Here is a 13,424-nt window from a genome sequence, read left to right as displayed (position 1 = left end):
CTGTGACAGCTGGGAAGCATCCAGCTCTGGTAATTACTGTTTCTTAGGCTGAAAGAGGCTTGGGATTTCTGACAGAGGTTGTTCTAGATATGACAGCACTTTAAGGTTTAAATCAAATTATAGGATGGCTTTAAATGGGCATGAAGTGTGTCAGAAGAGAGTATGGTGTGGAGCCACCAGTCCCCTACTTATATTAAGTCTTGAATATATAATTTTTTGTCAGTGGAGAAACCTCTAATTATCCTGATATGACCTTTGATAGTGGAAATTTCCAATGCAGGTATTAGTTCACTGCTGGACAGGTTCTCTGATAAATCAGATGGTCTGAGAAGAAAGTAGCCTATAAAGAAGATGGAGAATTGGTTTGAGATTGCAAATTGTCTTGTACAGCAAAGAAAAAACTGTTCTCCCTCAGACCATGTTTTTTTAAAGAGTGGTCAGGTCTCAGTAATGGGCTGGGAGGTGCAGCGCGGGAAAGGACCCGTGGCTGTGGGTACAAACAGTTAAAGATGGACTTGTGGCACTCATCACTGAAGTAATTTCTTGATAGGAATAAGTTATATAAATAAAGTTGTACTGCAGTTAAACAACATAATGTTCATCTGATCTTCTTTTTCTGTATCCCAAACAGAGCTCAAAGATGTTTTCAGGGTAAGCTTGCACTTCAGAGGCTTCATCCTCCTCTGCTATTAATTGCTGTAGCGTTTTTGAACATACTATCAATGTGCTGATTTACACCAGCTGAGATTGTTTTACTTCTGACTGCTTGCGGTAGTTTCTATCGTGGTTTAGTGAACACAAAAAAATAATAGTGTCTAAGAATCAGAAAACTACACTAAGAGAAGCAGTATCTGGATCCTCCAAAGGGCTGTTGTGATCTGGAGGTGGTTATTCTCTTGTTATTTAGGTATAGCTAGCTTGGTAAAAGTTTGGTCAGTATTTTAGCTCAGTGAGAGACCTGTAGTTGAAAAACTGTTCAATATATGCAGCTACTGTGCACTCAATTCCTTATAGGCCTTTCATAAATTATTATTAGTCAGAAAAGCATTTTTTTACTTCCATAGGTAGTAAGTCTGACTGATTTGAGTATATTTCCCCAGGTTAATAGTTTCTTAATTTGTCCTCAAAAATAAGCATTTTTTTTAGCATGTACTTGAATAATTTTTTGTACCCTGTGTATGTATCAACATTGCAATTACTTAATCTTGTCAGGAGGTACTTACTGTTGTGGTCATGGCCTCATTCAGTGGGTAACTGAACAAAAAACTGGGTACTTGGATCTGCAGCAAATTGTTGTTTAAATCATAGTGTAAAGCACATAAACATTTAGTATTTAGTCATCTGTTAAAATGAAATGCATTTTCAGTTCTCAATTGCTTCATATCAAAATGAAAAGGTAATAAATGTCAAGATTTGATTTCCCACCCCCATCCCTCTTATAAACAGTGTTGGTACCATCAGTTTTCTAATGGTGACATCTTTTTGGGAGCAGGAAGGTCACACTGGGCAGTTGAGCAAAAGCTTTTGGTAACTGGATTTAGATGGTTAGAGTTTGTGCTGGGGTTCAAAGATGCTGCCCTTCTCTGCACTGCTATTTCATACTTTTTTTTTTTTTCTTTCTTACCCTCCCCCCACCAATTGGGAAATGAGGTTTTAGAAGATGTTTTAGGAATGATGAGGAACTATACTTATGGCATATTCTTTTAGAACGTGGCTCTATTTGTGTTCTCCCTTCTTCTCTTTAGCAGATAATTAAGCAAAGGAAGGAAAGAAAGCTTCATGCTTACAATATTTGAAATTTATTTTGGCTTTGTTTTGCTTGTTGTTGCAGTCATGGTTATTTTCTCCTTGGAGCTTTTAAATCTGAGCACCTGGATTTCTAGTTCAGGAAAAGTTGAACATCTCATGGCTGATTCCCTGAAAGCTGTTAGTGTTTCGTGTCCTAAAAAATGCTTCCAGAAACAAAGGTTAGGCTTGTCTGCCCAAGTATAAGCATGTAGTAAATTACTTGATTACACAAAACCTATTGAGGCCAGTGGTCACTCACATGGTGCTCATCACAGTGAGAGCTCTGTAACCAAGTGCCTAGAAGTTGGTTTGATTTTTAGATGTCATAAGTTTAGACATCATGCTGAAAATGTAACCTCTTATCTTTCATTGTGTTTGTCTTCCCACAATGCTTTTAGTTTACTATATTGCGCTTTTTTTACTTGAATCTTTTAACATTTGGTTGTGCATAAAAGACTAATCGTAACTCTTTTGTTTTATAGGTACTAAGCCAAATGATCTACAATTGATAATATCAATGTCAAGAATGAATGAGGAGGAAAGTAAGAAGAGAGGTGATGTTAATGAGAGTTTACAAACTGAGCTGACAGAAGAATCCTGGACAAATACATCACGAGAAAATGCTGGATGTGATTCTTCATCTCAGCAGAAAACAAGGCTTATGTCAGATGAAGTGTTTGGGGACCTTGGAAAGAAAAGAAAAGAGAATGGCACAAACAAAAGGGCACTGTCAGGATCACCAAACCTGGATGCTGTTGAAGCAGACAAACTTGAAAATGCCTCCAGAAAAAGAAAACTGAGTTCTTCAGAAGACATGAAAGATAGTGAAAGGAAATTGCACAAAGTCATAGCTGGAGAAGCAGGTGGTATAGTAGCTGGAGCTGTAAAGAAGGAAGGAATCACCAGTTGTCTTGGTGATAACATATTTAATTCAAATTTCCTGTGCCTACATTGTGATTTCAAATGTGCTGATGGTGCCATATTGAAAATTCACAAGGAAAATAAACATTCACAAGAGGTGCCAGCTACTGTTCATGATAGGTTGTCTTCTTCAGAAGAAATCAGTGTTGGCTGTACAGTTGGAAACATAGACAAAGATCTGAAAGGCAAAATGAGTAATCAGTGTTTCCCTTCCTGCTCTGATATGGAAAAACATAAACCAGGAAGCCCCTCTAAACAATCCAAAGAGCAAACATGCCCTCACTGTAGTTGCACAGCTGAATGTAGTTCAACATTACATACGCAAGTTAAGCAAGATCATGAGAAATCCAAGGTATTTTGTTGTGATCGTTGTGGTTTTCAGAGTGCTGAGGAAAATCTCCTAAATTCTCATTTCCTTGGTGAGACGTGCCTTCAACACCAAAATCCTGCTGCACAGGGAGGGTTTGTACAGATACTGACAAAAAAATCATTTAAAAACCAACAATCTACTGCAACTAAAGAGAGGAATGTCGGAGCGAAAGCTGGGGCCAGTAAATTAAGCACAAGAAGTGCTGATGCAAAAGATTTAAGTGTTTGCAGTGCACCGAAAGTAAGTTTGTCTGAACAAAATGATGGCACCAATCTTGTTGAAATGATACCATCTGCAAACGTCCCCACTGAAAAAACAGATACTATGACAGAAGAAAAGTTGCTTTTTTCTGGTGTAGAAGGGAATTATGAAGTCCATGCTGAAAAACTGGAAATAGCAGAACCATCAGAAAATGTCTTGCAGAAAACTGAACTCCATCCGACTACCAAAAAGCTAGTTAGCAGTTTAAACATGACAAGGAAATTTGATAGGCTGGGACATAAAAGAAACTTTGTCTTGTTAAGGTCTTCATTTGGACAGAATAGGTCTTTTAGATTAAAAAGGCAGGTTAAAAGGAGGTACAATTTGTTGGGTAGTAGTAAGAGAGGCAAGCTTGAAACTCAGAGAGTACACAAGAAGCGTATCTCCAGCACACAGCTTGAACCTGGTGATTCAAGCCCTATGTCACATAAAGAATTAGAAACAGATGCTAGAAGTAATTGTAATACTACTTCAGAAATACAAACTCTTGCTGAAGATAATCCAAATACCCTTTCTTCCAGCACTACAGATACTCAAGTTTCTAATGTTAAACTTACTGCTGGTCATGGTGTTCTGCATACTTGCGTTGATTGTGGTCATGTTTTTCAGAACAGAAAAAGTTTGGAAATTCATGTTGCAAAGCTTCATACAAAAAGGATCCAGTTTCATTGTCAGATGTGTAGTTATTCCTCTGGAGTCAGGGAAGACATGAAGCAACACTGTCAGGACAGTAAACACCAGATGGGTGTTTGTAGCTTTAATTGTCAGCTCTGTTCATTTACCAGCTTGAATGTGATCAGCCTTCGAAGCCATATGAGTGAAGCGCATAATATGTCCCATAGTTGTCCAACTTGCATTCTTTTTTTTCAAATGGAAGAAGAGCTGATAAATCATCAAAAAAATGAGAAACATGATGGTTCATTATTTCAGCAAGCTACTCCATTGAGTAACAGTGATCAGACCTTGCAAGTCGGAATTTATGCTGACTCGGTATCAAACAATAGCCAAAATTTTGCAAAGGAAATGGAAGTATCAATGAAAGCAAAAACTTCAGACTCTTCCTTCATAAATCACAGAAATGAACTAAAGCATTCTGTTCTGAATAAAACCCAATTTCAATGTAAAAAGTGTTTTTATAAGACAAGATCTTCCACAGTTCTTACAAGGCATATAAAACTCCGACATGCACAGGAGTATCACTTCCTTTGCAAAGCATGTAATCTCTACTCACTGAGTAAGGAAGGAATGGAGAAGCATATCAAAAGAAGCAAGCACCTTGAAAATGCCAGGAAAAACAACATTGGGCTACGTTTTGAAGAGTGTATTGAAAAGGTTTGTGTTGGTGTTGGTGGTATTAAAAGAGTGGTAGATCCTTCAGTTTCCGGGAGTGGGAATATAGAGTTAGATAAAGAAATTATACACATTTCATCCTCTTCTGTGGAAAACTTATCGAGAAATAAGGAATTTGTTCCAGGTGATCAAAGGACTGGTGAAAATGAATTGGTTTTAGCTAATGCACCCAAAAGAGGGAAACCCAAAGGCACTGTTTCTAGGACATGTACCCATTGTGGTCTTTTGGCCTCCAGTGTTACAAATTTGACTGTTCACATCAGACGAAAGCACAGTCATCAGTACAGCTATTTGTGTAAGGTTTGCAATTATTACACTGTAACCAAAGGAGATATGGAACGCCATTGTGCAACCAAAAAACACAAAAGTCGTGTTGAAATAGAAGGACGTGGAAAACAGAAGTCAGAGATCATCATTAGCCCTGAAGGAGGTAATTTTGAATCCATGAGCAAGAAGGCTAACAGCCCCATGACTACCTTGTATGAACATGTTGAGGGTGGTAACCGGTCGTCAGATTTGGAAAATTCTGTCTTGGACAATCAGGAAGCTGAGCAAGGAGATGCTGAGCTTGAAGTTGTAAATGCCAGTAGGCTGCCAGATCTGGAACATACCAGTAATCCATTAAATATAAACCAACGTATATTTCTGGAACCAGCTCAGGTTACTCAAGATGGTGACCAGAGAAGAGCAATCGGTGCAAATGACAACAAGTGCGTACACTGCAGTTTCATTGCTCATTCTTCTTCTTCTTTAGAGCTGCATGTGAAACGAAAACATACAAACCAATTTGAATACTACTGCATGGCTTGTGACTACTATGCTGTTACTCGCAGAGAGATGATTAGGCATGCAGCAACAGAGAAACATAAAATTAGAAGAGAATCTTATGTTTATTCTTCTGGGGAGGAAGCAAACACAGCAAGTATCACTAAAGAAGGCACTGCTTTGTCTCAGGAAGAGCGCCATCACAGTGCAGGACAATCAAAAACTGTTTTAGGTGAAACAAAATGTGCCAATGATACAGCAGAAGGTGATCATATGAGTAAAAGCTTAACTGAGAATAGTGTCTTCGAGGAAGATGCCTCTCCCGGAATGCCTAAAGGTGGCAGTTCCCAAAATGCAGTAGAAGGTGAACTTGAAGAGGAATCTAAAAATGGAGGAGAGAACCTTTCTTATGAAGGATGCCAGCAAGCTGCCCAGAAATATAAAGTTGTTAAACTTGACAAGGAGGTTTCAGTTAAAGAAGCAGGTACTTGTGAGTTGCAGAAAAGTAGGCATGGGCAGGAGCTGCTCAACTCAGATGATGATTGCACTGCAGAAAATCAAGATATATCAAGCAGCACAGAATTGAATTCAGGAAAAGGCGAGGAAAGCTCGGAAGCAAATAGAGAAAACCATGAAGTAGAGTGTAGAAATACAGACATTCTCAAAAAAATGTCACTGAAAAAAAATAACCCACTTACGCTGACTCTTCCAGAAACAAGTAGTGCAGTAGAGCAATCAAATTTTCCTGGAAACATTGGAGAAACGGTACAAAATGTACATAGTTTAGAGGATGACGGAAGTTTCAAAGACGATCCTACTGGGGAGGAGGAAGAAGCCCTTATGGAAGCACAACATGAAGCAGAAGTAACTATAAATAACAATGTTTGGGAGGCAGATGGCTCAACAGCTGAGGGCATGCAAGAAAGTAGTAATGAGGCTTTAGGAACAGTTATCAGTGCTGATGATAAAGGAAAGGCAATGCAAAATTTTGGCAAGTTTGATTCTTCTATAGTGAGGTTAAAAAGCCATCAAGATGGGGAGGCCACTGACCATTCTGCTGAAGGACAGATGTCAGGTGGCTTGAAAGCTAGTGAGCTCACAGCAAAAGCAGAGCCTTCACCAAGTGGTGGGAAAAAGAAAAAGTCAGAAGGAATTTCCCTTGGGGAACTGACACGTATTCGCTGCGATGACTGTGGTTTTCTAGCAGATGGCTTGAGCGGACTAAATGTTCACATAGCCATGAAACATCCTTCAAAAGAAAAACATTTTCACTGTTTACTCTGTGGAAAATCATTTTACACAGAGAGCAACCTTCACCAGCACTTAGCCAGTGCTGGGCACATGCGAAATGAGCAGGCAAGCGTGGAGGAGCTGCCCGAAGGAGGTGCTACCTTTAAGTGCGTGAAGTGCACAGAGCCCTTCGATTCAGAGCAGAGCTTGTTTCTCCACATCAAAGAGCAACACGAAGAGCTGTTGCGGGAAGTGAATAAGTACATTGTGGAAGACACTGAGCAAATTAACAGGGAAAGGGAAGAGAACCAAGGCAATGTCTGCAAGTATTGTGGGAAGATGTGTAGAAGTAGCAATTCCATGGCCTTCCTAGCTCACATCCGTACCCATACAGGTATGGAAACGCTCTCTTTGCAAGGGGTCTCTTTCAAACAGAGTGAATTATATCATTGGTCTTTTTCTGCTTGTTAATCTCTTTAACATTTCTTATGAACTGGCATTCATATCGACTGATGAACCCCTGATGAAATTCACAATTACCTAGAAGGGTATGAAAATACAGTGATCAAAGGGCAGAACTTGTAAGAGCATTTTAAGTGCAGTCACCCTTCTGCTTTTTGTTTCATACAGAGAGATTTTGTTCCACTTAATCTAAATTGTAACTATTAATTGGTTCTTAAATTTATATAATGAAGCAGTGGTGGTGTGAGAGAACAATTAACTTTTCTTTCTAACTTCCTCACAGTTGTTTGATATCAAAATTGTTTATTTCATTTCAATTCAGTTACACTTTCAGCATTACATAATGCTTCAAGGTAGACATTTGATGCTATATCATTCCTAAGTAATTACCAATAAGAAGCATCAAAAGGTTTTGTTTTTTTTTTTTTAAACTAAGTTTTGGGAATTGGAATTGGTCAGCCTTTTAGGAAGGTAGTGTGTAAGGCTGATGTGATGCACAGGGATGTAGCATCTGATTTAGTTTCTGTGCTGATCACATTTTTAATTCATTTTTATGTTTAATTTTAAGTGGAAAATTTAAAAACATTTTTGTAGAAAAATGCATAAGCTGCAGTTCTAAATTTATGTAAAAATTCACTGTGATGTTTCTATAAACCTGCCATACATTCTTTATTTTAAATAGACAGCTTTTCTAAATCACTGAGCTCTGCTTAGACAAGTGGTGTCTCCATGGTTGAATTTATGAGTGGATTTGAATAATAAATTCACATTTCAATGAACATATTTTCATTAAAACTGTAAGGTTTATTTTACTGTACTTTTAAATAATGGCTTATTATGGAAGCTATAGTTTAAATTCATGCAGTATTTGAAACTTAGTGCATGGTTACAAGGAAGAGAACAAAAAGGTAAGAAAATAGAAACATAAAAGAATGGTAATTCCTGGCATAATTCTAAAATAGTTTTGTAAGTTTTTTATGAAAAGGCAAGGGTGTGACTGGACAACAAAGTTTAAAATAAATCTTGAGGAACATGGGTATTGTATTTCAAACCTTTCAAAGTATTTTACTGTAACTCCAGTATTCATGTGTACCAATAACTCACATACTTAATACTTTCAGCATTACTCCTGTCCTGTCGATAACGTAGTTATCTGTATTGCTTCAGCTAATATCCAACCCTGAATGCAGTGTTAAGTCTTTAGAGGGCCGCTTGTGTTCACATGGTCAGAACAGCTGTATAAGCCCTTAATATGCCCTCTTACGGCAGATAAAACTGAATAAAACTAAGGGGGAGGATGCTAATGGAGCTCTCTTTAGAATTCTTTATGCAACTGTCTGGTCAAGACATGTTGCTTATAATTGATGTGTCCATTACTTGAATTCTCTTGTAATTATAGTCAATAAGTCTTGTAAATGTGTTAAAGCTCACTAAAAGCATACAAATTCAAGAACAGAGTAAGGCTAATAATTTAAAATAATCAATGTAGGCATTTCAGCACTTAATTTCCCTTGTGTGTTGATAGCTGATCATTCTTAATCCATTAAGATTTATTTAGTCGTTTACAATGCAAAATAGGTTTGCACTGGTCACTTGTGCCATTTGAAAATGTCCACCAGGTTAAGTGCAGAATGTAGTCCATTAGTCTTCCTTGACTATATGTATTAATTGCATTTAAAATCAAGTTAATGTGGATGTGAAAGTGAGGTAACTATCAATATATGACAAAGCAACCCTACTTACATAAGTTACATCATTGATTGTAACATTTAGTAAAAGTTAGTGTACTTTTTAACATCTTGTGTGTAGGTCTTATCATGAAGTATATTTTTATTGTGCTTTTGGATGGCCCTAAATATGCAAAGCAGTAAAAGAATACATTTCATTCTGCAAGTCATTTTTTGATGGTGCTTGCAAAGGGGCTATAGAAGGGTTACAAATAGTTTTATCTGCCCTCTTTCTCATGGCACTTTTAAATGAAACGCTTTTTTAATGCTTTGCTTATTCACATAAATTGTAATGCGGAGACTTTTATTAATAGTTAATGGGAAGAAGGCTTTCTCTTCCAATCTGTATTTTCATATTTGTGATTTCCTTTGTGTCTTATAGAACCTTTTCTTCCAATCTGTATTACAATGGATGCAGTTGAATAAGAAACAAATATTTTTGGGTTACTGGGAGTGGTGGCAGAGAGAACTGACCTCCTCCAATAACTGTATATACACTGGCTTATGACATCGGTGAGGCAGAATACAGTACTTGTAGCTTCCCATCTGTTCCAGGGTAACACCAGGTACATAAGAGGGGCAAAGTTGCACATTTTCCCGTTTATTGCCCTGATTATGTGCTTTTTAAAAAACAAAATCTTTCTTCAGCATCCAGATGTGCATATATATGTTTGTATATGTATGTAAGTGTAATCATATCCAGCTCCTTGCCTTTTTTTAATTGAGTAATTGGTGATGGTTTGGGGTGGGGGGTGGGAAGGGAAGATACAAGTAATACCTTTCTTATAGAAAGATAGAAGTAATGATTTCCATTAATAGAAAAATAATGTTTCAAAATACTGTTAAATAATGTAGGAGATTTTCACATTGCAAATGAAAGGGAAGCTTAGCTAGAGAGGAGATAACAAGTAAGTCCATCACATGTTGACAAGTGAAAATGAGGAAGTGTAAAGAAAAATAAAAGGAGTAGTAGAGGTGGAAGACTTTTTAGTTTGCAATTGATGCAGGTCCCATAAACTTAATTAACAATCAACAACTGAGGAAAAATCACCTGCAACCACATCATCTTTGTTTCGTTTCTCATCAGATTTCTCAGTTAATAGAAGATTTGCCCAATGTAGGTGTGGTATCTTACTCCCTATGTCCTAAACTTAGGAGGAAATGGTATGATGGTATTTCATGCCACTGTGCTCACTTTGCATTGGACCTGAGCTAGGGATGGAGCCATGCCTGCTGGTGCAGATGATGTTGCCTTTGGCTGGCTTAAAGCTGAGGCAGTGATTTTTTTATTACAGTTTTGGGTCTCTATTATCTTGATGTAAAATAAGGACTATAAACTCCAGTCTTCTCTGAAAATCAGTAGCATGGTTTGTGTCTGTCTGACCTAAACTCTTAAATTTAGTCTATTTTCAATTTGATGGTGTTGGTTTTCACGTGTTCTCCCTCTGCCTCCCCTTTACTGTTGCCATCAGAAAAGGTACACTTTGTTTCCACGCCATAACTTGTGGGTAAAGTAATTCTGTGGCTTTTTTTTTTTTTTTTAAATTCATTTGGTTGTAAAGATGCTATATTAAAAGTATTTTTCTCATTTATCTGTGAACTAAAAGCCAAATGTGAATCCAATAGTGTCACATTTAACACAGCATATGGGAACCTTTAAAGTTTGTGGTAAGTATGGCTAAGAAATGGTTAATTCCTTCAACATTGTTTCACATAGCCTTATGTAAATACAGGGTTTTTTTCCCCATTAGTTTAACTCTTAGTCCAATGTCTTCATCTTAAGTATAAAATTTGAAGAATTTTATATCCAAGAACATAGTAGAACAAATTTGGCACCAGCAACCTAAAAGGGGGGTGCCCTGCTCCTCTTTCAGGTGATAAGTACTGACAGGAGCCTGCCAGCACTTGAATTTTCATAGAGTTTAAATGGAGATGTTAACAGATATTCAGCACTGGATCTGAGAAATAAATAAAAAAAACCCCTGAAGGCCTCAGTGATTTTTGGATGAGAGCAGTCAACAGAATAATACATTTCTGTATTGTCAGCACACTGTAGCTACGATTGGCCTGAACTTGAGTTTTTCACAAAGGAGTCATGTAAATGGAAAACAGCAAAGGTCTTGTATGGAAGCCCTGCAGGACACCTGCAGTAGCAGAATGAGGAACAAATTTACAATTTAGTCAGTAAGAGAGAAACTAAGGGAACGTAGGATTGAATCCATATGGAATTTGATTTCTATGACAAAAAAGAGCAGTATAAACACCAATAGATTTAAAAAAAATCCTCTCCAATTATGGCCTTGATGTTATTAATTGTGCAATTAGTCTTTAGGATCATAAGTTAAAACATCAACTTTTAACACTCTTTTATTTAGTGCAAAGATAGGCTTTTTTTTTTTTTTAATTTGCATGGGTCTCTTTATAGAATGCAGTGTTGATTTGAAATGTCACCAAATTAATGATTAATTTAGTTTTATCAGGATCATTTAAATAAACTGTAGTTTTTCAGTGTGATTGATAGACTGTGATTGCTGTTAGCTGCAGTCTCAACCTGCTTTTGACATTTAAACATATAAAGCTGACTAGATATAACCATTCAGGTGCTAAATATATTTTACATCTACTTCCAACAGTAGAAATGGAAATATTAAGAGATCTGGCTTCATTGTCATTGAACTGTGAAATATTCAACCTTGTCTGCCCGTGCTTAGTACTGTTGACTTTTTTATTTCAGTTAGAAGATTAAAATTAAATGCTTCATTTTTCGTCAGCTTTTGGGAATTAAATTGGAATTTAAGACGCTAAAAATTTTTACTAAGATCCTCAATTTCACCAATGGATTCTTGGAGGATATTCTGTTTTCAAGGGCAAAGCTAAAAGGTTCATTGATCAAGTATGATATAGTGCAACATTTTTCTTATCAGAGCTCTTTATGTATATTTATTAAAGATCACATATTTCATATTATGCTTAACTGTACTGGAAAAAGTACTTCACAAAACATATACTAAACATAATATGGAGACTCTGTGACCATATTGTACTTGCTTTTAACTGCAGTTCTATGATTTTGATTTACTGATTTAAGGATTTAGTGGTCAGAAAATTGGAAAGTGCTACAGCATGCTTTAGAATTGTGTTGCTGCGTAATAACATGGGGACTGACATGTGCCCAGTTTAACTATTTGAGTAAAAAAAAAATAGTTCTTCCATCCTTGGGAGGGGATCACTGTTAATTAAGACAGACAAATGATTTGACTTTTTGCTGAACTGATGTGATACAAGAATACTTACTTCTTCCTTGGTGAAATAATTTCAGAGTTCTTTGGTCTGCAGTAAACATTTAGTATTAAAGTTTGTTCTTGAAATAAATAATAGCCAAAATGTCAATACTTCTGGTTTGCAGAATAATCATAAATTCTTGACCATAAAACAGTCATAAAGGCATAATATTTTATCCACTGTATATTCATACATTGCATGTCATTACAATAGCTAGGTGATGAATCATTTCTGTGTGTGACAGAACAAATCTGAAATACCAATGCTAATGTGAAATCTATTCAAAGTTGGAATTACTTTACTTTAAATATATTTGCTTAAAAAAGCAAGTACATTTTGCAGTTCACACCAATATCAAGCCCCTTTTAAGACCATTACCTGAATTGCAGCATTTGGAAATTGGGAAAGGTGTAGAACAACTTTTGCCATTTTGTTGAAAGGTTATTTGCTAATTATATTGTCTTCTCATTTTAATATTTTGTGTGTTTTTCAAGTAAAAAAAAAAAAAAAGTAAATTCTCATTAAAAGTTAAGAGAGTAGTTGCTGTGATCTTGAACTTAAGGATACTTTAAATTAGTAATATGTAGTATATACCATCTGTGTCCTGGCAGTTATAAATTTATGTACAAGATACTTTTTTTGTTAGGCAAAAATCTCCAGCAGGTTAAATGTGGGATAGGCTTTTTTAAAGGTTATTTTTTCCTCGGATTTTTTATTTCTTTAACTGTGGGTGATATATTATTCTAATTCAACTCATATCTTATGCTAAATTTTACTTAGGATCAAAGCCATTCAAGTGCAAGATATGCCACTTTGCAACAGCTCAGCTCGGAGATGCCAGAAACCATGTCAAGAGGCACCTTGGGATGAGGGAATACAAGTGTCATGTCTGTGGGTGAGTAAATTGAAACAGTCTCCACCATGGTTAACCAGGAGAAGAGTGCAGGATATGCATTGTTTCAGAATTGAAAACTGTGATGTGAGCAAGAGTGGCTAAAATTATGCATGCATATCCTCCTTTCCATTGTTATGGTAAATTCCTTAAATACAGTTATGACATTCTTTTCCCACTTCTAATCCTGCACTGAAGATGAGCAATTTTATGGGCTACAAGGTCAATTTGAACCTGTAATCTGTAAATTGACTAAATTATAGGATGTTCATTCACATTGCCAGGGAGAACTGTAAATTCCATTTAAAGACATAAAAAATATATAATATAGACTTTACTGTGTGGGGGTTTTTCTTTTGCTATACTGTTATAATTT

At 36.5% G+C, this 13,424-nt stretch overlaps 1 protein-coding gene across 1 annotated transcript; it reads left to right on the top strand.

The window, feature by feature from the left end:
- Positions 1 to 2,305: 2,305 nt before the first annotated feature.
- ZNF407 (zinc finger protein 407) lies at positions 2,306 to 13,055 on the top strand. The gene is made up of 2 exons (XM_010175851.1): positions 2,306 to 7,079; positions 12,937 to 13,055. The coding sequence occupies exons 1-2, from the start codon at positions 2,306 to 2,308 to the stop codon at positions 13,053 to 13,055; spliced, it is 4,893 nt and encodes a 1,630-aa protein (XP_010174153.1).
- The last annotated feature ends 369 nt before the right edge of the window (positions 13,056 to 13,424 follow it).

Source organism: Antrostomus carolinensis, unplaced genomic scaffold, assembly GCF_000700745.2.
Source record: "Antrostomus carolinensis isolate BGI_N321 unplaced genomic scaffold, ASM70074v2 scaffold18179, whole genome shotgun sequence".
In the NCBI taxonomy this organism is placed as follows: Eukaryota; Metazoa; Chordata; class Aves; order Caprimulgiformes; family Caprimulgidae; genus Antrostomus; species Antrostomus carolinensis.
The sequence above is the reverse complement of the archived record's forward strand: the minus strand, read 5'-3'. Positions and strand labels throughout refer to the sequence as shown.